The sequence below is a fragment of the Periplaneta americana genome, chromosome 9 (genome assembly GCF_040183065.1).
Source record: "Periplaneta americana isolate PAMFEO1 chromosome 9, P.americana_PAMFEO1_priV1, whole genome shotgun sequence".
Taxonomy (NCBI): Eukaryota; Metazoa; Arthropoda; class Insecta; order Blattodea; family Blattidae; genus Periplaneta; species Periplaneta americana.
Window position 1 is genome coordinate 43,350,455 of NC_091125.1, and position 25,266 is coordinate 43,375,720.

At 34.5% G+C, this 25,266-nt stretch overlaps 1 protein-coding gene across 1 annotated transcript in view; it reads left to right on the plus strand.

Moving 5' to 3' along the window:
* Nucleotides 1–25,266, plus strand: part of LOC138705869 (solute carrier family 2, facilitated glucose transporter member 1-like) — a 243,569-nt gene that overhangs the window by 24,218 nt on the left and 194,085 nt on the right. Inside the window, exon 2 of the mRNA XM_069834567.1 lies at nucleotides 8,241–8,443. Coding sequence (XP_069690668.1) covers nucleotides 8,246–8,443 — 198 coding nt within the window. The 5' untranslated portion in view covers nucleotides 8,241–8,245. The remainder of the gene's footprint in view (nucleotides 1–8,240; nucleotides 8,444–25,266) is intronic.

Sequence of the window (25,266 nt, forward strand, 5' to 3'; positions counted from 1 at the left end):
TATTATGACATTAATGGTTCATCATAGATGTAGGAAGAATTTTTCGACTGAATGTATTGCTCGTATAGCGGAATATGGACCATGAAATGCTGGGAAAAGCTATCTCTTTTTACCGTAAATATTTTGCTCATTCTTAGTAAAACAAAATATCAACAGTCGCACCTACATTTTGAAAGAAAATATTTAAATACCAAAGCGTAATAAAGTAAATTGCTACATGAGTCATAACACTCATAATTAGGGCTAGGATTTTGATGAAATTGCATCTTTTTTCTAGTAAGCCAGAAACATTGCTGCTTTAGTATTTATATGTTATGTGATAGACTGAGTGTTTTAAAACATATTTGTTAGGGCATTTTTTTTTTTTGCATTTTTACCTCTTACAACTCATAAGAGCATTTTTTGTTTTATTCGGTCATTTTTTGGGTATTTTCATTTAGTTTTGGCCATAAATCACCATTATTAATGAAAAAATTTATTTATTTACTTTGATATTTTCTCTACATATTTTTTCAATTAATACCCATTATTTTTTATTATTTTAATCGTTTTTCTACACAAATATTGTCATTTTAACGTAGTACACCCCCACATAATGGATCAGTCCAACTACCCTTCAATATAGACTCCTATATACCTGCTAGTTCCAGATAAGAGTAGCCTTGTGGTGGGCTACAGCAGGTAAAATAATTAAAGTGTACTACTTAGAAAAATTATGTAAAATTAAATAAACTTGAAAGTTAGTATACTAGAAATTAATTTAATTACTAGTCTAAATATTAATATTCCTACTAAGCCAATTATGTAAGATCAATTTTAGGGCATTTTTAAGGGCATTTTTAAAAGATTTTTAGTTCATAAATGCATTGTTTTTAGGACTTTTTTCATGATTTATAGGTCATCAAAATCATAGCCCTACTCATAACCATTCGTCGATATTCAGTGTCACTCTACAGCTTCCAAGCAAATACAGTAGGCTATTGTTTTTTTTTTTTTAATTCTCTGCCACACATTTAATTTCATTAATAATTGTGATGTACCGAAGTACGTATGATATTTCCGTGCAGGGATTCTGCATTACTATATAATGAAGGATAGGTGGAGCGGAGAAAAATTCTCTCCGACACCGGGACTCGAACCCGGGTTTTCAGCTCTACGTGCTGACGCTTTATTCACTAAGCGACATCGGATTCCAATTCCGATGTCGGATTGAATCCTTTCGGTTTAAGTTCCACCTCTTAGTTTCCCTTTTAGTGGCCAACCCTCATGCACTGTGTTACAGATGTGTGATAGTGGCACCAAGTCCAACATACTATATGCAGAGGTGCCTCATTACGAGTGATTAAGTGGCTGGGATCCGACGGAATGAGCGCCGTCTTAAATCACTAAGTGATTATTTACGCATTATCGGTGCTGGAGAGCATTTTTCTCCGCTCCACCCATTCTTCATCATATGGTAGGGCCTAATGCAGAATTCTTGCACGGAAATATCATACGTACTTCGTTACATCACAATATGACATTTGCTACACAGATGTTATTTAGTTATATTTAGAATTTTGGGTTAAGATAAGATATGGATCTGCGCTTTTTGAAAAAATCAAATTATTCTCCTGAGAATATTTCCACTATGAAATATTTATTCAACAGTAATCTCACTAGACGTTTTGATTTATCTAGAGAAAAATCAAAACTCGAGTGGGATTTAATTGACTATTACACGATTAGAAGAAAGTATATGAAGATTAGAAGTAACGAAGTACTCCAATACAATAAAATATTAATTGATTTACGAAAATACAACTGTCTTCAAATGTATTATTGTACCATCTCAACATTACAAATATTACGCTAGATGCATGCTAGATGGCAGTAGTGTCTTTATACAGACACTGTAATGATTACTATTCAATAAATCTTAATATTAAACAATCTCTGATACGTGACTATCCATAATATCATATAGCAGAAGCTATAACATAACCTAACTAATATACACAAGTGTTAGAAAAGTTTTAATTAACGACGATGACATAAAAAATAAACATGAATAATTTTAAAAGGAATAATTATTGAATGTACAATTTTCAAATTTGAATGTGGTTGGTGGTTCAATTGATGTTATATTGGACGTGTGCGTAATAGAAGTGGAACTCGTTGATTTAGGCCTACATGGTGTATTCAACTTATTCCGAATTTCCGAATGAATAATTTTAAAAGGAATAATTATTGAATGTACAATTTTCAAATTTGAATGTGGTTGGTGGTTCAATTTATGTTATATTGGACGTGTGCATAATAGAAGTGGAACTCGTTGATTTAGGCCTACATGGTGTATTCAACTTATTCAGGATTTCCGAATGGTGCTCTTCATTTATTTGTAAATCGGATTTCAGAAGATGCATAGGTATGATCAGTGATTTTTATTAATTCTTGTTCTTGAATGCCAATGCGAGTCATATTTGAAACTGCTGTGCATCGACTGGAGTGATTTGTAATTTTATATATATTTTTGACGTCCAGACCAGCGCAGTTTCAAATGTTGGCAAACAAAGAAACAAATGCTAGGGACACGATAAAATTGTGCGATAAGCAGCCATGATTGGTTGAAATACGTCCTTCCGTACCGTTTTATTGGTCAAAAGTAGTATGACGTAGTAAGAGTGTAATAGTCGCGAAAAATGCTTAGAAAAGTAAAATGACAAATTCCAGTAGAATATCTCGCGGCCCGGTATAATTGATGCCAGAGCCTGGTACCGGGACGCGGTCCGGCGGCTGAAAAACACTGCCATAGATTACCTGAAACTTGCCTTATGGATGGTGAAAACCTCGGAAAAACCCAATCAGATGATCAGCCCAAGAGGGAATCGAACCCACACCAGAGCGCAACTCCAGATCAGCAGGCAAGCGTCTCAGCCGACTGAGCTACGCCGGTGGCTAACAAATTGTTTTCATCTAAGAAAAAAATACTTGGCATTGTGATACTCAGGAACTTAATCTGATTTTATTGGTATGTTGCTTTGGATAAAGTTTCTTAGTACAGTATTCCAGTCGGGTGTGTTTCCTTAGTACTTTCACTTTCCTTTAGCGACCTTTTCGGGGCATTTCATTGAGCTTATCCCAACCAGACACTCATGTCAGCAGTTGTCGGGGATAAAATTGCTTTATCTCGACACCACTTGTAGGGCTTTACCGTCTAGTAACAGGCAAGGTTAGCTTCTTGATAAATAGTACCAAGTCAGAAAGTCGGACCTCATTGTGTACGGAATATCGCTGTTGAACCACGTGTCAATATAGTAGTGTTCACAGCGAGCCAGTAACTTTAAGAAATTGTATTTTTCATTGCGTGGCAAGGACAATATCTAGCGGCAAAATTAATCATTTTTTATGCATTATAATGTGCTTTGCTTAGTGTCGTTGCGAAAATTTTGGCAATTAAAACAGTGAGGAAAACATGTCTACCACTCGTTTATTGCAAGGTAATTGTTTTCATTTAATTAATATATTTTGATATTTTAAATTATTTCGATAAGTGATAACACTATTGTGTACTTCTGCCCAAAGGTAATTACATTTCATAAACTTAACATACTACGTAAAAACACTGAATCAACTACGTAGTTTTCTTAACTTTACCTATAAATCAAATGATTAGTGATAAGTGACAGCTTATTTCGAAATACTGCAGTACATTATGACTATGAGGAAACATTCAGCTATGAGATTACTAGCGCTACCATGCGGATTTACAAGGAACTATCTCCCGATTGCAATGGTATAGCAGACTTCATTTACTAAATTATCTTACACATAAGCTTGTAGAAAAATTACAGAGACTATTACACTCTTACTACGTCATACTACTTTTGACCAATAAAACGGTACGAAAGACTGCTTATCAACCAATCATGGCTGCTTATCGCACAATTTTATCGCGTCCCTAGCATTTGTTTCTTTGTTTGCCAACATTTGAAACTGCGCTGGTCTGGACGTCAAAAATATATATAAAATTACAAATCACTCCAGTCGATGCACAGCAGTTTCAAATATGACTCGCATTGGCATTCAAGAACAAGAATTAATAAAAATCACTGATCATACCTATGCATCTTCTGAAATCCGATTTACAAATAAATGAAGAGCACCATTCGGAAATCCTGAATAAGTTGAATACACCATGTAGGCCTAAATCAACGAGTTCCACTTCTATTATGCACACGTCCAATATAACATAAATTGAACCACCAACCACATTCAAATTTGAAAATTGTACATTCAATAATTATTCCTTTTAAAATTATTCATTCGGAAATTCGGAATAAGTTGAATACACCATGTAGGCCTAAATCAACGAGTTCCACTTCTATTACGCACACGTCCAATATAACATCAATTGAACCACCAACCACATTCAAATTTGAAAATTGTACATTCAATAATTATTCCTTTTAAAATTATTCATGTTTATTTTTTATGTCATCGTCGTTAATTAAAACTTTTCTTAACACTTGTGTATATTAGTTAGGTTATGTTATAGCTTCTGCTATATGATATTGTGGATAGTCACGTATCAGAGATTGTTTAATATTAAGATTTATTGAATAGTAATCATTACAGTGTCTGTATAAAGACACTACTGCCATCTAGCATGCATCTAACGTAATATTTGTAATGTTGAGATGGTACAATAATACATTTGAAGACAGTTGTATTTTCGTAAGTCAATTAATATTTTATTGTATAGGAGTACGTCGTTACTTCTAATCTTTATATACTTTCTTCTAATCGTGTAATAGTCAATTAAATCCCACTCGAGTTTTGATTTTCTCTAGATAAATCAAAACATCTAGTGAGATTACTGTTGAAAATATCTCTAGACTTATTATTTTCGTTACCGGTACGCAGGAAAACCGGCACAAGTGTTGAGCTATGCTACCTACTACATAATGCCAAAGCAGTAACCGCGCGTAGTCTAAACTATCTCCGTCGGATCCCGGCCAACTAGTCACTCATTACGAGTGCACCTCAGCACATGTGTGGACTTCGGTCCTACGTTCATAGACATCCATGACGTAGTGCAGAGGGCGACCATTAGAGGGAACCCAAGAGTTGGAACTTAATCTGAGACGATTCTGTCCGACGCCGGGGTGGTATCCGGGGTGGCTTAGTGGATAAAGCATCAGCACGTAGAACTGAAGACCCGGGTTCAAATCCCGGCGCCGGAGAGAATTTTTCTCCATTCCATTATTCTTTCATCGTATGATGACGCAGAATATCTGCATGAAAATATCATATGTACTTCGGTAAACTACCTCTGTTCACTTTACGCGATGCAACGATTTACAGCTACTTTCTAACAACACATCAACTACAGCAAAGTAGAAAGAATATGGGGTAACGTTTTGCTTCTGATGAAGCCATGGAAAATTAAATAACATATCGATTTATCAATGCGGAACAAAATTTTTGCCCAGAAGCATTTTTTAAACTAATATTACTGTGAAACATGACTTACATATTTGGAAAGTTTGTTGGTATAAAAAAAATATTTCGTTTTGATGTGTGTGTTCATTAAAATGATAAGTATATAACTTTAAATATATTTTATTGTTACAATTCATCGTATTTAAAAATTTGTCTGGAGATTGTAAGAGCCAGAAATTCTGAGTCAATACATTTGTACAGTAACAGAAACAAAAATGGCCCGACTCTTGAAGTTCTTTACAGAGGACGATTCACACCACAACGATTTAACAAAGATTTTCAACCCAGTATTATTTGAATGGTATTACAGGAAGGTATTTCACAACTAATGCAAAAAGCACGAAGTTAATATGAAAATAATATCAAATTAATGCCTAAGAGCATCTTTTCTAATGCCTTTCGGGTTACGAGAACAATCGACGTAAAATAATTTAAATAATTATTGTCAAAGCGATCTCGTGTGCACCACTGGTTTGGAGTACTGAGCATGTGCAATGCGTTGAATCTGGAACGTAAACATTTCAGGCGGATCATTTTTTTTTCTGGAACTGTACATACAAGGCTGTGTTAATAAAAGTTTACATATTATCCACGTCATTTTATAATAAGTTGAGTTGGAACCAGCGAGTCCAAGTGAATTTTCAATTTTCAAAGATAAAGCAGTTCTTGGGAATTACCTTTCTCACTACCATGCATCATTTCATAATTTCTTCATAATTTGGCTTCACCCTTATTACCATTGCTGATACTAAAGTAAGCTACAGTTTCTTGTGTTATGGTCTTTCTAAAATGTTTTGAAATGTTTCAATTTGAAAGAAAGTCCTTCGACGTTTTGGATGAAATTTTTAATATTTTTAATGATCGTAATAGTTCACTAAAAGTCATTTCATGAAGTCATTGAGTGTTATTCCGCACTATATTCATTTGATTATGAAGAAGAAAGGGGATACTTGTCCTGAAAACAGAAAGTCGAAGGTGGCTGGTATGTCGTAGAAGACCGGTTTGCTAATAAATCTGGTTTCAACATCATATCTATTTTGATCTAGCCGTAGCTCAGTGAGTTAACTGCTACTTACGAAATGAGTCAGTGTTCGATTTTCGGCAGATACTGTAAGATTTGTAGTTGTGGAATGCGGTTTCACAAACATTTCGATTTCCTGTACCATTCTCAATTCAGCATTGCTCTATTAACATATCATCATTGCCTTGTCTCGGAATAGTCTTCCTTTACCTTACCTTGCTCTAATGTATCCCACTCCACTCTATTATACCTTAAATTTCTGGGCTAACCTCATCTCACGTCACCTCACTTCTCTTCTTTTATTATCTTAACTACCTTATGACAACTATCCTACACTGTTACACTATTCTACCCTACCTTGTTTTACATGACGTGATCTGAACTTCCATTGCCCTTACAATATATCATCTTGCCTCATCTCATCCCACGTTACATAACCTTACTTCTTCTCAATTTACCTCATATTACTTTACATTAGCCTCACTTCAAATCGCCTTCCCTTGCTCTACCATAACGTACAATATTGTACCTTACCTTTCCTTGACCTATCTCATCGGGCGTAAGTTCAATTCTCGCTTCTACTGATTACTTGGTTGAGTTTTTCCGAGGTTTTTCACAACTGCAAGGTGAATGACAGATAATACCACGGCTAATCCTCGGCATCATCTGGCTATCACTATTCCATTGAAGCTAAGTAATCTAGTAGTTGATATAGCGTCGTTAAGTAACCGACTATAATAACTTAACTACTTTATATTACCCTATATATCAATACTTGACCTTGTGTTATCTTATCTACTCTTCCGTACTTTTATCATCTTCACCTAACTTAATCTTACATTACCATATCTTACCCTACCGTACCTAACCTAAACGGAACATACTTCACTTTACCATCTATATCAGGGATGCAGAACTGGAGAAGAGAGGGGTGGAAGCATGGGAAAACAGTTTGTTCCCAGTCCACACTCCCCTGGCCTTGAATTGCGTATCTGTGACGTTCCGCAAGCATACTGAATACATATCTCCTCTCCCCCTACCATGTCCAATGACGTGTGAGGGAAAAGGAAGGGATGAGTCACGTGTTCCGGCTTGTGACATGTGCCACAATTGTAGCACAGTTTTGCATCTCTGATCTATATCCTACCTTATTCAAACTTGACCTACACTGTATTACCTTATCTTACAAACCTTGCCTACCATATATATTTCTCACCTTACAATGCCAAACCTCAACTAAGTGGTTTCTGATCACAACTACCAAAATTTAATACGCAAGTAAAATTCACTACTGCTACTGCTACTACTACTGATACTACTATTACTACTACTACTACTACTACTACTACTACTACTACTGCTACTACTACCACCACTTACTACTACTACTACTACTATCACTACTACTACTGCTGCTGCTGCTGCTACTGCTACTACTACCACCACCACTACTGCTGCTACCACCACTACCACCACCACTTGCTACTACTACTACTACTACTACTACTACTACTACTACTACTACTACTTTTATATAGATTCAACATGAAATAAAGTACATATTGAGAACAAAGTACGGTATGTACTCGTAAAAATGAACAATTTAATGCTACTTGAAATTAAAATTACAAAATTATGACGCATGTATTATGTGTAATTTTTAAAAGAATGCCAAATTGTACACAATCATTAAATTAGTGATCAAATGTGTCTGAAAGACGGATTCTTGTCTCAGGGACGATGGACCAGGAAGACTTCGGTGTGGGATACATCGAGGAGGACCATCCGTTGCGTCCTCAGGCTGCAGCGCAATCGCTGGCGCTGTTGCAGGTGCCTGACAAAAATAGAAGATCCAGGAATGTGTCCATCTCGTCCTCAGTGACGGACTTGGACGCGCCTATCTACACCCGTGAGGACGTGCGGTCGTCTCGTCAACACGTGAGTACAGCTTAATATCAGAGCGAGGCAAACAAGACTTGACCCTGTTAACGTATTCGCTAACTCGCTCACTCACCGCCGGGAATTGATAGCAAGGAGGCAATAGTGATGTCAATCTGCTGAAAGATGCAAATGAATTCAGATTAGTGAACAATGTTCAGTTTCAATGCTATTTTCATAACAAGAAGTAGTAGTCTTAGCAATAACCATGATTAGGTGTACTACTGATCAGTGAATCTATTATAGTGATTTCTTAGCGAAAAATTCATGCGTAAAATATTGCGAAAATTTCAGCTACGTTTTTCGGAATCTACCTGAACTTCTAAGCTCTAAACAATATATCCTTGACTTGTTTAAGAAGTGGCATGAAACGAGCTCGTTTTAAACAATAAAAAAAAAGATATATGCGAAGAACATTTTAATGACTTGTCAACAAGACTGATGCTAAGTCCAAAATCAAATCTTCAAGCGAATAGCGCAGGAATTATGTCGCAACGATCTGGTTTACGGGAACTGAAAATATTTGTTTTATTCGTATAAAGTGTCAGTACGCAGCCCACTATAGCAACTGTAGAGTCGTCTTATTTGCCGCGCTCTTGCTACAAAATATAAATATGCAATTCAACTTCAATGAGCTTCATACATTTTTGTTTGACTTTTCTGTATGCAAAATTAGTTTCGAGAAGGAAGATTTCTTCTCTGATAGTGTTGATTTTGTCTCGCAAACGACAAGAAATTTATTAAGCACGTACTCATGTTCGTACTTCACTTACCTAGACTGTTTTGCAATTTCATACGCCTTGCACATATGCTACACGCTCTATGAGTGTGTCGGAGAAGTTATCGCACGAGTAGGAGGAAATGTCTACATCTTTGCCCATCACATAAATCGAGCAATGTACAATACTGTACGTAACAAAGAGTATTTTAACTCCACAAAAATATTTACAAAATGTAATGAGTGCCAGCTTTCATAAAAATAGAATTTTATTTATATCATTTTAATTGTTCTTCATTAACCTAACTACATATAACATTTCGGGCAATCTTTTACACAGGATTACGACACAGTTTTTATTCTGTGTAAATTCGAATTTCGCCAAATGATGTCTTATTATATTGTTTTTCCGTTGCCGCATTGTCTTGGTAAGGCATGAGCAGAAATCTTATTGCGATGATTACGCTATAGAAAGCATCCCGAATGGCATGCACTGACAAGGGTGACAGGACAGAGGGAAAGAGTCTATAGCCATTTTCTTTTTCTGCACAGTGGCGGTGTATTGAGAGAGCTTTGATTAATCATGGTCAGCACTGCAATGTTATGAAACTTCTTTCCTGAACAAATGGTGGAAATGAAGTTGACAATTTTATACAGAACAAATGTACTTATGAGTAAAAAATGAACATAAATAAAACAAATAAATACACAAATACAAAATCGAATAAATATATACACACGAAAATGTGTACGAAACTGCGCATAATACAGCTTGCTCTTCTGTGCAATGTAATAAGAATAATATTAAAATTAAATGGCTTTTGAAGTTAGTGATACTCGTTGTGATGGTGATGGTGATTATGTTGTGAATGGCAGTTCCTCAGGACTTAATATTTCAGCCACATTTGGTATACTTTAACAAATTCTCCTTCGTGAAAAAAAATTATAGATCTTATAATTTCCTGGAAATCACATAGCTCTAACTATTCTGTATAAGTTAAAAAAGAGACAAAATATTTCCTTAAGTTCTTACAGTAATTTAGTAGGTTCCTGGGTAATTTGATAGAAGACGGGCACTTGGTTGAATATAGTAAGTATTACTAACTTTTTTATTTCAGAGTTAAATGTTAGTGATCTTTTAGTGACTTTTACATGTTAGTTCTAGGTTTTTTATACTAGGTGTCGCCGTGATTTTCTTTTAATTTGATTGGTTATAGTTTTCATTTGTTCTAGAATTTTCATTTATTTTGAATGGATAATGACGTTATCAGTTGTTCTTGGTTGTTTGAAGTGAGTGGTGTTATGTTGTGTCTGATGGCTAAAGCTATTGAAAGTTTGTCATTTTATGATGTTTGTGATTTTCTTTCGATTTGATTAATTTATTCTAGAATTTTCATTAATTTTGAATGGATAATGACGTTGTCAGTTCTTGGTTGTTTGACGTGAGTGATGTTACATTGTAGATTCGCATTTGTCGAATGCGCATCATCATGCTTACGAAAAGTCACTTTTCAGTGTCAATAATTTATTTTGTGTGCACAAGGTTGGAATTTTGAAGTAAGAGGGAAAGGAAGGAATCCGTGTTCTGAAATCATTTATTAAATTTTGTGTCGATTTTGGTTTAGTTCTTTCGCTGGTGAATAAGGATTGTGTTGAATGTTGAGGAGAAAACTGTTTTTCTGTGGTTTAAAGGAATTATTTACTGAATTTTCTGTGCATGTTAAGGTGTAATAAATGTTCGAAGAGAATTTCATTTAGTGTAAACACGTGGTTTATTTATGCAAAGTTCACTGTACGACAAAGTGTTGGTTTAGTTATTTGTAGCTTACATGGTTTAAGGTTAGATTGCCTTAAAGCCTGTGCCATTTATACTGGAAGTGAAGTGGTTGTCGATGAAGACGTCAATGAGAATTGAATTTTATTTGATAAGGAGATAAATTATTTTGTTTTGTTTTGTGTTTTAGTGACTTTTGGGGGCAAAGTGCGGACAAAAACTGCCAGAAAAGTACTACCAACTATGAAGTTCGAATGCCACGAAACGCCAAAAGAATCAAAGGAAAAAAATTAAATATATTTTCATTTTTTTTTTTTTTTTTGGAGGGCTTGTTCTTCTTTAAAAATATGAATATATATTTGATTTTTCATCTTTGATTTTGCGATGTTTGGTGACATTTGGACTTCATAGTTGGCAGAACGTTTTTGGTAGTTTTCGTCAGCCATGTTGGATTTTGCCCGTCTTCTATCAAATTACCGGTTCCTGACCTGAAATGTAAATTTAGTTAGGAATAAAATAAATGATAAAGTCTCTCTACAAACATGTATTTTATGCAATCCTAGCATTAAAACACGCTTTATAAGACGCTATAAATCCTGCACAATTGGCCTAATTCTGGCACTGGACCAGAAAAGGTTATCTAGGAACTAGTATTCCATGACATCATCACCGCCTTCGCAACACAATTTTATACAACGTATTTGTAAGAAAAAGCTTCAAAACAGCAACAAAATCACATTGTTTTAGAAACTGTTACTTAGCATCCATACAATATATTACGTCACAACCAGTACTCATGTCTCTACTACATCACAATATTACATTTTTTAAATTTATAATAGTTTTTTTTTACATATTTTAATGCTAGAATATCATGAAACGTTGTAACACGCGTATAATCTTCATTATAAACACTCGTGAAAATTAGCACGTGAGCATGCTAAACATTCACTCGTGTCAGATTACCAAGATTGTACACTAACGGTCTTACTAATAAAAACTCTATATACAGACGTTTAACTGTCTTATACTTACACAATGAGTAGCTCGTTTACACGTCGTGTGTAAATTCCTTACTAATAATCACTACATACGTCGTGTATAACAGTATAACTGTTGCACAGCTACGTCATAGTTTCGTCATTACTTCGTTACGAAAGGTAATAGATATCTGACGTTCTCTTTTGCATCCGGCAGAGCGCTCTAGTGTGGTGTGTTAAGTATCGATAGTACAACTGGCTCTAATCGATTACCACACTATATTTTGGTCAAAGAGTACAAGCTAAAGCAATATTATTCTAATTATTTTCTGCTCTTTGGTTTGTTCTTCTGTGGTTACAAGGCAACCATCATCGTAAAATGACAGTCAATACGAACAGCTGTTAGAGGGGCGGCCATTTTTTCTCTATATATAACGCTTAAGCAGGGGTTTCGTGTATATAACTACTGCAAAGCAATTCCCATTTTATAGTTACAGCCTGTTTATACATCCATCGCTTAGGCATAGTTTATTAGTAAAGTTTTTTGTCTCAACTCTGCATAAGTCTCGTATAAAAACTATACACAGTTTATTAGTAAGACTGTAGTTACATAAATTACTATTGTTTCTAAAAGCTTTCCATCCATAACAGTAGACTACCATTGTACACTGATTGTGTATGTGTGACGAAATATTTTGGAGTAAAGAAAACACTTGACATCTATTTGGCTTCTCCTTTAACATCACGGCTTAGGCCAAATCAGTTTCCACATCAAGAAAGGTTTTCGTTGCTTAGAATTGGTCACTCCATGTCCTTCTTGGTCATCCAACACTTCGCCTTTTTTTCGGTTTATATTTATAGAGTATTTGTGATAAACATCTGTTAGTACCATCTTTTTGTACAATGTCTTTATTATTTATTATTCCAGGAGACAAGGCATATTTAACTCTTCTCTCATATTTAATTTCGTTTGGGATCTGGTAGACTTAGACCTTAGGAGTTCTATTTCAGCGGCATCCATTCTCTTTCTTAATTTGACATTATAGTACATATTTCTGATCCATAGATCAGTATGATACAGCCATTACTCTGTAGAAATTGTATATAGTTCATTTTCTTACTTTTATACAATGCTATTTTTATTGTTCCTATTAATCGTTCAAATTCTGAAAGTCGTGTGTCTACATCAGAAGGGTATAAAGAGGGACGAAGTGCCTCGTGACGTCATTCTGTAAATGAAGGTCACGAATACGAGAGTAATCACAACACGCTATTTGACTTATAGTCGCGTCGCTGTTATTTCCGGTGTGACTCCTCCTCTTTGCTTAAGCCTTAGGAAGTGAAGGCTCTATAAAGTCTTTTGTTCTTTCGTTGCCGAGCCACCAGACGAGGAATCTATTTGCCGCACCGTTAAACATTATCATGTCGTAGCTCCTATGATAATAAATCAAACTCACTGTAATTGAGCAAATAATTGAGCGGAAAATAATGTCCTCGTGTACTTTTTGCGAAACGAAAGAACAAAAATGGCGGGCGATTATATTAAGTATTTATCGAGCCTTAGGAAGTGCATAACGTCATCAGCAGCGAATGACAAGACGCACACGTTTAAAAGTAGCCGACCTGCAACGTGATTGGCTGCCGTAAATAAGAGCGACGGGACTATAGATGAAGACATAATATGACTTAATACCACGTTGCTGGAGTCTGAGTATGGCCATCACTTTGAAAAAGTTCTAAATAAACTTGAGATGAAGCCTCCACAGATTTATAAAAATTCCGAAAAGAATGAAAGAGAAAAATCAGTAATACTAATAAATTCCGATACATTCTACTAGAATGCAATAGAAAAACTATGTTTAAGTTACATATTATTCTTATCTGTAGATCAATAAATTTTTTATTTTTATTTTTTTTTTCATTTCATTTATTATATTCCATAGACCTTACTGAGCTACATTGGTGGCTCTACAAAAAATATACAGTACATAACAATCAGATTATTAAATTTACAAAACCTAAACAATAAATTATTCATCAGTTTAGCTATAAAATATAATACATAGCAAGTAAGTTAATTCAATTTAAAAGCATAAAAAATTCAATCAATATAAAAATAGATAATACACATCACGCAAATTACTTACAATTACAAGCATAAGCAATTCATCAGTTGAGCTATAGAGAGTACTATTCATTTTAAAGCATATACAATTCATCAGCCAAGCTATACAAAAATATACATTACATAAGTTATAGCCTAGTAAACAGATTAATTCAATTTACAAGCATACTTTCGTTAAGCTATACAAAATTATACAATTCATATCAAGTAGATTAATTCAATTTATAAGCATAAACAATTCATCAGTTGAGCTATATAGACTATTATTCAATTTACAGCATATACAATTCATCAGTTAAGCTATACAACAATAGATATTGCATAGTAAACAGATTAATTCAATTTACAAGTATATTTTAGTTGTACATTTCATGTTAAGTAGAAAAATTGAATTTACAAGCATAAATAATTCATCAGTTGTGTAGAAGGTAGGCCTATGAGCATGTATAAATTTGGTTAATTAAAAGAAAAAGATCGGTAATAGTGACCAACGTGTTGTGTGATATTTGAGGTTATTAACAGTTTATAATATGGGAGTTTATGTTGTGTATGAAATACGGAGTATATTATTATGAAATTGCTTGGGAAATGGCTTTATGAATTTATAATTTGTATACCAAATGATTAGGGAGTATTTTAAGTATCTTTAAATATGATGAGTCGGTATTAGCTTAGAGATTCCTACCGTTACTGGTCGTGAAATATTTGTCGTAGAAATTCATGGAATTGGTTTATTTGGAAAATGATAAGATCTAGTAGAGTCCCGTTTCTTTGTGTACTGATAATAAAGTTCAGTGTGAATAATGCAGATACATTGGTAGTTATAGGAAAAGACAGAATATCACGAGAAAATCTGTTCAAAGATCTTTGTCTACTTCTCATGCGCGCTTGAATGCATACGATCTGGATAGTCGACTCTCTGAATGTTTTTTTTTAAGGACTGTAACTTGAACGACACAGAAATTTCAATGAAAATGTATTACTTGTAAATATTAAATAATGTTCTGATATATTAAATATTACATATCTATTCATTTAATTTATTGCCATACCATTCTGTTTGTATAACGGCAGTCGCTTGTACTTCATAGCGCGCCGCTGTTACGTCACCTCTGCAATACGATCGCTCTCCTATTCTAGTCATAGACTATGTCTTTCTCTCTCGCACAAAGTAACAACATAAGATCACAGCGCTGCTTTTACGTTCCACATACAAATTGATCATCTAGTACTATGATCTATAATCGACTCAAATACAACCTCAATATGAATAATCCTAAAAGAAAAACTACATAAAGTACACGTTAAATGAAAACATAGTAACAAAAGCAGAACCAGGTAAAATAAATGACTTATTCTTTAAATTTAGAGGAAATGAAATGGTTTCATTGCCTCATGAGCTCCTCGCCTCCAAGTAACGATAGTTGTATAATATTACATTTGATAAATAATGAAATGGAATTACCTTATGCAAAAACTTAGTAAGAAATAAGGCGCAACATCTCTTCTAAATGACATGGCACTATTAATGCAGAAATATGGCTGACTTTCACAATTTGTCAGTAGGAATAGTTGAAATTATTAGAGATTTTGATTGCTCTTGGACAGATTTGCATTGTTGTTAGACAACTATCTATCAATTCCCATTGAAACGTGTACAATGAAAGCGCAACTGTCTCATGATCGTAATGTTTAGCTCCAAGATAGTTTTGCTCTCATGAAGTCCTTGTACAACGTAAAAATATCCAATTTCTAGTATTATCGGCCTGTTTGCTGGCCAAGTCTTTTACGTATGTTATATGTGAGGTGAACTTTGTAAGAGAACTCCCTTGTGTAAACACGACTAATCATATTGACAAGCCTCTCAAGAAAAGGATAGAGGCAAGGCACACATGTTATATCTGTCTTCGACGTTTAATTTAAGCAAGAAAGTATAAGATATTATTAAACACTTGTGTATTAAAACCGCAAAAACGTTTGAAGAATAACCGTATTTAAAAATCGAGAATCGACTTCTACCTGAAGCCAATAAATTTTAACCGTTTTCATTTAATCAAATTCAGGATTCTTAGTCAAGCTAGGCTTTCGAGCAAAACAGCATCTTACTTTTCTATAGTATCCTTGGTTTTTTATACATTTATGTATACAGGATGAATTCTAGGCATATGACCACCGATGTGATGATGATGATTATGACGATTACGATGACGACGATTATGATGAATATTCAGAGTTATATTTACATTAAATATGTTACATGCAATACCGAAACTGCAGCATTATGTTTATTGTACGATAATTATCAATCATTTTTCATACTAAAATGTTCCTGTTACTATTCAACATTTCATGCAGTAAGCATTAACAATTACAACAGCAATGAACATATTTTATTTATAATTACATAATCATTATTAATTTGTTATAAAAGTTACACTATCAGCTATAGGGACTAATAATTACTCTTCAATTAATCTTTGAAATAAGATACATAATAAAGCAGATAAGATATCTATCTCTCGAATAAACAACACAGAAAATTCTAGCATCGGATAGCATCAGTGAAGAGGCCTGACACTCTTGAAAACTAGATGTCCTCAATGACGTGCAACAGTTTCTCTGTTACATAATCATATGCCTATGTAGATTCACTGAAATACGTACTTTCGTAGTGCTACAGTCAGACAGCGAGGCATGTTGACTAGGAGAATTATTGCTGACCGTCTAAAACACGGGCGTCACGCGGGATAGTTACCCGAAAAAAGCGGATCCTCCTCAGACGCAGGTTCCCTGTATGACGTCAGACAGTGGCGCCGTCTGCTGCGTCGATTTTAGAATAGGGAGTGCCCCTCCTACCTTAATGTCAAGGTAGAAAAAAAAATCCAGTGCGACTATTTGGAACTCTGAACAAGGGACTGTGTTCTCCTGTTCAATCCTTTTTCTCGTAGAAGGGGGTGATGTGTTTCTAGAAGAGTGTTGCAACATCAGTAGAGCCAGAGATACAACAGTTATTATTGTTATGCAATATTTAAAAAAATCCAAGTATAACATCACTACTATGGCCTGATATTGACCATAAGAAGCAAAAATTGAAAGATGTTAGCATTGCGAGATTCAGATAACATGTTTCTGTTCTGCACACTTCTGTTTATTTGAAGATGTTGAAATAAAGAAAGATGAAACACAATTTTAACTACAAACCTCCGTCTTTCATAATATGATGAAATATATATTTTTTTTTTATATTTTCACGAATATGCACATTTTGAACATCCATGATATAGAAAAAATCGTTTTCGGTTCGTCATTTGTCTTTCCGTACTGTATATTAAATAAAAAATAACAGGTAGCGGCAATGATTTAAAACAACTTACAACTTCTTCATAAGTATTTAATTAAATCACACATTCATGCTGCAGGACAGACAAGAAAAGAACCTGAGAAGCAATGCGAAATATATGATGTCACGTCTAGATACATTAAAAAAATCATCTGACACTTGAAAATACATAATGTTTACATCGTCCACAAGAATGATATTGATTGAATTGGTCTAGAGCTAGACTGAGTCTTTGTAAATAACCATTGTTCTATTTTCTAAAGAACTACAAGTGAATATCGTAATTTTGTCTATAATTATGCATCTTAATAATTATTAGGAGTATTAACTTAAGTGACATGGTTTTCGATAAGTTGCTGTATTATACAACAGATAAATAAGTGAAACAATATAGTCATTATATGATTTAACTAAATAACCCTAGATAAGTTTATATACTGATTGTTATTCCACTCATTTATCTGTTGTACAGGGACATCACTTTATTTTTACCAACATTTTTAACATTAACCTGGCTATACTCGGAAACACTGTTGCCCCCTTCCATTACAGGAGTTTGATGTTACTAGTTCAATATGTAAACAAATCATTCTACTAGGTATAGGAGGAGAGAAAAGTAGTGTATCCATTTATGTTGTAGGGAAATACGATATTACGATTTTCAGTTCGATGATCACTTTTACGGAATTTATCAAAATACAGTAGAGTAGTAGCATTTTTTTTTTAAACTCAACTTTTCAGGCGGATATGTTCGTTATGTATTGTCTACTTTATTTAGCATAATTAATTATTGGTGTTAACATACAATATAGAGAGTGCATTTAAATTGAGGGGGTCATAAGTAAAGGGATGTAAGTGCACTTAAGTTACTTTTGAGAAAATGGGGTTTAAAATTTAAGCTTTCGAAAAATCGGTGAAATTTTTATTTAAATTTTAATGTGTGATGCGATTAAAATATCTCTTTGCCACTAAAATTTTAGATACTTTTGCTTACACTGGATGCACTTAACTCATGTTATTACAAATGTCACTAGCATTCCTTTGCTTCTAGCCACCTCAATTCAAAATAAGCTAATCTGAATTTTTAAACAAGTTGCTGAAAATGGTTGCCGTTCATTACAATGCAGGCTTCAATTCTTTACGCATATTATTAAAAACATTTTGAAGCGTATTCTCTGAAATTGAATTTATCGTTTCTTGAATATAATTTTTAGTACGATATTATTAATATAGGTTCTTTCTTCTATAGAAAACGCAACCATATTTATGAAACACACTATACACTGCAGTGTTTACTTCACTGCTTGAAGACTTCGAATGCAACAGCGGTCGTAAGTTTGTGTGTCTGACGGGAGCAAGGACATTAGTGAAGGGGTTGGAGTGAAGTACATTCAGAAATACAGGTACAATAAAAATGCAAGTAAAAATAAAATGATGTCCCTGTATAATTATTATTGTTGGATATATTAACTAATAATACTACTATACTGATTGTTTTTCCACTCATTTATCTGTTGTATAATTATTATTGTTGGATATATTAACTAATAATATTACATATAACATAACCGCTCACTGATTAAGACTACAAAGACTGTATGCAGAGAAGTGATACGATTTGACAAAAAAAAAGTTATCTATCGAAAGCCGCAAGTCCGTAATAGTAATATCCGTTACAAGAGCGGTATGTTGAAGTTTTCATGTTCGAGGAAAAGTTTGAAAAAGCGAAACGTAGTTGAGCTTTTTTAATTTCCGAGAATTGAAAGAAAACATACCGCTCGTGTATCGTACATTATTTTGTGCGAAGATCGTTTATTACATACCTGAAAGAGGAATTTCTAATTAGTTGCAATGAAATCTCCATCTTGGTTTCTGTTCAATGACGGCAAATTTGCAAAACAAAAATATCTATCTTCAACACTGTTGCTTTAAAATGTTTTCTGTGTTTACTATACTCCAGCAGGCCATGATATACGTCTGTCTTTTTTTCCCCCAGTCTATAAATGCGAACTTAAAACAAACGGTAAGGTTATGTAATGATTTAGAGTATACTTAATTTTTGCAAATATTTAAAAACAATAATTAACAGTGCAATTTAGGTGAAATTGCAGTGGCAAGTTTCCAATTTATAATTATTACTGTATTGAACGTCTCTAAAAATAATATGTTAAAAGCCTAAAGCAGTAAAATCAACATGTCACTTAAGCGGTAAGAAGAGAGAAATTGTTATGTGTGTTAAGTTGGGAATACTGAATGTGGAATTTTAGACTTTCCGCGGAATGGTTTTGTGCGGAAACCAAGCAAATACGCACGATCTTGCACAAAATAAATTTATTTTCACCAAACTATCTGAACAGAGATTTTGTAATAGCCCAACACAATATTCTCTGTAATTCACAAATCAAAATGAAACATGCAATACAGTTAATTAAATATTTGCTTCTCCAGCTCCATCTTAAACACAAAATTGATTCTTGAAGAGCGATGAAGGGTTCATACGAAGGTGGCATGCGTTGACCTACTGACAGAGGCCGTTGTCCCCAGAGGTCAACCTGAAGGTCAAGTGCCACATGCTATATCGAGCTTCCATCACAGAGAATGCCGCCAAATTCCCAATAAAAGTTTGTAGTAAGAACTTCTTTTGTTCCCGCCATTCGAGAATTGTTTAGATTTACATGTATTTACATACCTACGGAAAAAGGCAGCAGAATGATGAGACTGATGACGTCAGAGCCACGCCATTATGAGACGTAGTAAGTGTTGGAGTGTATCGATTTTTGGCCACATGCCACCCCTCACATGGCAGCGCGCCATTCCTGTTCGATGTAAGAAAGAGTGACACAACTCTCAGTCATCTAACTCCCTAAAGAAAACTGTGTTTTTAAAGGACAAAGTGAATTAAGAAGATAAGATCTTCCGTGTCACTATAAATATAACAATTTTGCATGTAAACTAATGTAATAATCGTACAAATTATAGGGAAGTGAAAACATTTAAGCTTTTGAGCTATTCTTTGTGTAACAACTAAAAGTAATTATATTCATTCTATTTTACAAACCAAAGAATAGGAAATATTAATTTGAAAAATAATGATTTTGAAGTTCTTTAGTCCAAGTCAATTACCTCACGGAAGTAGACCTAACTATTGTAACTAACAGTAAGTTCAGAAACATATTATGAAATATAAAATATATGGTATAATTAAAAAGGAACGAGTTTGAATTTCTTTAGTCCAAGACAATTACTACATAAAAAATGCTACCTTTGGAATTTTCAGACTGCGATTTAAAGAAAGAGATAAGTGTTGTCTGCGTCTGTTTGCTCTGCTGTTCTTTAAGTAGGCGTATATCATGACTAGACCTCGGACTTTTAGGCTCGAATGGGATAGGTTGCAAAAATTTTATATAGAAATGCCTAAATGTATGCAACACGAGAAACTCTCGAGCGATGATATTCCTTAAAACTAGGCGAATTGAAGAAAATGTGTTTGAGCCTACGCTAAATGAATCTAAAAATCCGATGTCTAATCATGATACATTTCTTTTAAGGCAAGATAAAATTTCTAGTAGGAGTACAGTCCACAAAGTTAATTAATGTAAACCTGTATATGAATCTTATGTTGGATAATTGGAATTTACCACCGTGTTTTTCGTAATCTACTTTCTGTTTGGAATATTAACCTCTAAATGCTTCGTGTAAAAAAACAGATGTCCGAAGTATCGCGATTTTCGAATTAGCTGTGTTTCACTGTATGTTGCGAATAATTTGCTTTATTCGACCTTTCGACTTTCAGCAACGATATTATATTGTCATAATTATGAAATGACCCTTTAAATATTGTAAACTGTAATATAAAAACTCCTTCCATTGAAAAGATATTTCCTCCACTAGTTCATCTGTCTGTTTTGTTGCTACAGACAATTTATAGACTTGCTAAACTTCATCTCTAAAATACTTTAGATACATATTTCACCATTATCTGTGTAAAAATAAGTAGTATAGATAAGTAGTTTACCCATAACAAAAACTAAAACCCTAGCATACCGCTTGGTGAATTAGGGTTCTTTTCCGCGGATATTTTTTTAATTATAATGTACAATCTATTGTTTGTTCACTCTTGCTGGAATTAATTTTATTGTGAATTTTGTGAGATTAACTAAAATTGCATTATCTGCCCTAAAACATTAAACATGTATTTACTGTACCAATTTTTCAAATCAACCTTTCGTTCCTGTTCACCGTTCCTTTCTTCCTCCTCTTTTTCTCTTTTCCTTTTTCTTCATCTTGTTCTTCGCCATCATATGGTTTGGAGGTAGCAATTCCGAAGATGCGCTTGGGCGTGGGTTCGGTTCCCGTCTGGACTGATTATTTTATTGAGATTTTTTCAAGGTCTTCCTGAACTGTAAGACGAATGTTAGTTAATCCTATGCAAAACTCCGGGCTCATTTAGCCAAACTACTATGTAGCTATCACAAATTCTTTCGATGTTAGATAACAGCTCATATAGCGTCGTTAATGATCTATTAAAAATTATTTCTAACTTTTTCTTTCTTCTTTCCTTTTCCTTCTTCTTTGTTACCTTCCTTTTATCTCATGTTCAAAATTGCTAGCTTACTGCTTGAAATATTTGGTCATAACAATACAGTTCTTTGGATGTGTGATGTATAGACTGAGGATTAGCATGAAAATGCTTGTTTTTGTTGATAGTACTACGTCATATTTAAGAAATACTTGTATAAGTTTATCTGTGCGTTTCGAATGAAACTAATTAAACCAATTTTATTTTCATATTGTGCATATTTCAACAGTTTTGGCGAAAAAATCATATTTCAACTTACTGTTGCATATAATTGCCTATTTTGCCATTATTTTATGTTTTTCATACATTTTTACAATGAAAATGTATACAGTTCCTTGAAGTGAGATGGATGTTGTCACAACCACGTTCAAGGAATTGGAATGGCCAAACTTTCCAATATGTTCGGTTGCTTATGTGCTTGGTTTGAGTCAGAACCGAAGAAGAAGAAGAAGAAGAAGAAGAAGAAGAAGAAGAAGAAGAGAAACAGCTTATTCACGTTTCAGAATCGGACGACTATAGATAACCGGTTCTTAAGTGTTCCAGAGAGCAGAGCTCTGGTTTTCCTGATCTGCGGGAGAGGCTGAAATTCCTAGTAGCACACTACTCGTCCCTGCCTAAGACAATTTGAAAAAACTGGAGACTAGGGGTCCTTCACTCCTTGGTTATAGTTGAAGATTCAGAGTAGAGGCTGAAAGGAATATGGAGAAATTCTCTTTAAAATTTATCATGGTGTGCCAGGAAAGTAGTGTTCCAAGTTTTTTTTGCAAAAAGTGGCATCTGTGTTGAAGAGGTAGATGAACTCTGGGATAGGTACTGGGAATCTTACAAAGACCCCTGTTTTAAAGTTTGCCCCAGTTACATCCTATGATGTTGAACTTCATTTTCAGCATACAGGCTTGTATTAGGCCTAACTGAAACAAGAGAGCTTGGAAAAGAATTCCATTGCCATTTAAAGTACGGAAAAAAACAGTTACATTAACACAAGTGAAATCATTTGATATTTATCAGAATTCTCTTAAAGTAGAAGTACAGCATATAGGAAACTATCTGAATCTTTCATTAAAAGTGCACTAGAAAGTTTCATATTTTATTTTTTAAATTTTAATGTATATTTAAGTTCATATTGCTAAGGTTTATAGTGCGTAGTTGCATTCATATTTTGGGAATTTTTATTTAATGCATATACTCGTAAACCCTCGGTCTAGTGATGTGTTAATGCCATTATTTTAAATGTAAAGTAATTAATTGGCGATATTATGTTAGAGAGATCTGAAGTTACACTTTGCCGATGGAGACAGTGAGTGTGAGAAGGAACTGGAAAATAAAAGAGAGACAAACATATTCTGCGCCTGCGCATTACTGAGGTTTAACTCTTCAGAATTCGTAATGACATCACCTCCATTAACCAGCGGTATACAAAAAGTGTAGGCCTACAAGGAGCAAGTGAAGAGTATAATGTATTTAAAATAGAGTAGGCCTACTACTGCAGTAATCTCCGCAAAAATCCCAATTATATGACGCAGTTCATCTGCACAGATAAAGGTGCACCATGCATACCTCCCAGGTAAATTTCGTTTTAAAGCGTACATTTTTTTTAATGACAACTATTTTTTAATGGCGAGTACTGGTACTGACTTTTGCGCTATTTACCCGAGTGTCCCCCCATTCTAGGAGGAACACGCCGTACTTTTAGACTGTTTGCCGCAGTGCTTTATTGCGCAACATAAACCCCATCGAGTTCATCGTGATTTGAAACTAGTGCCTTGATGTGTAAAACCTTTACGAAGAATTTAAAGTGAATATAGGCTACATTAGCTACATCTCATCTCATTTCATCTCATCTGTAACTACTTACTGGCATGTCATAAATGAAGTTAAATGTATGTTTGACTGTAAGTGGCAAAGTCTATATGCATAGAATGACCAGCCAAGTGTGATATAACGGTTCCCTTGCTGGTCATTAGATTCAAGATTCGCGGTTTCAAACTTAGTCATCGATTTTGAAAGCAAACAATTCTTAGCATGGTTATCTTCGGGAGAGAAGTGAAGTTGTGGGTTTCGTGTCGTAGATTTACGGCCAGTGAAGACCTGTGTTCCTTATAGAGAGCTCAGGGAAAAATCCGTCGGCCATTTTTCGCCCACGTTGAATTTCGATGCTCAAAGACTTCTGTAGTTCAATCATCGTTAAGTAAAATACTACTACTACTACTACTACTACTACTACTACTACCACTATTACTACCACTACCACCACCATCACCACCACTCCCACTACCACTACCATCACCGCCACCACTACCACTAATACTACAGACAGATTATTTAGTCCTGACATCTCAGCGACGCGAAAGAGGGGAAGTAATAGGAGTAGTGGGGAGAGTTCCGGAGTAGAGATAAGGGCGAGAGATTGGTAAAGGAATGCAGTACAGCTTAACTGTACTGGAAACACGTTATACCGCATGCGTGACATCCGATCGCTCTGACTTCAGGCGACAGACTAACCTGAACATCTCTTGACGTAACTTAATGAACTCGCCTGACCCAGGCGCACATTATTGCCGACTGCCAGGAGTAAATCATACTGTACTCATTTTCAGCCCGTTTTTCTGCTGTTCCGAACTTGCGCTCTGGTATGGTTTCGCTTTCCGTTTAGGCTCATTACCTGGTTGGGTTTTTCCAAGATTCTTCCCAACTGTAAGGCGAATTCTCGGCCTCATCTCTGAAAATACCATCTCGCTGTCACTGACTCCATGGATGCTAAATAACCTAGTAGTTGTTACAGCGTCGTTAAATAACCCAATTAAGAACTACTACTTGCCAAAGTTCAAATATATTAATTGAATAATTTTGGAGGGTAAGTTAACACGAACAAAGTATGGTCAGACATTATTACCACAAATTAATATGTTATTAGTATCACATTACTTTAACGGTAAACAACTTGTCGTAATATAGTGGTTTATTCATTAGCAAACATTTCTTAAAGCAAATAGTGTAATGTACGAGTTGCACACACTGATGCATGCTACATTTCATAGTAGTATTAACACGAATTAAAAGAAAACAATCTTACCAAACCACAGTTATTATGAATTATCTCTGTCATCTGGGTTTGGATAGAAAACCCAATTTCCATAGACCAGCAGTTCGGAATGTCAATATTGAATTATTTCTTTAATAGACTAATTCATATAATTTGTGAGTTATGGTTTACGAGTACAATAATTGCGTCTTAATACTTCCTGAGATTGCTTTATTGTCGAAATTTTAGATTTGGAATTAATAAATATTGCTCCAAATTAAAGAT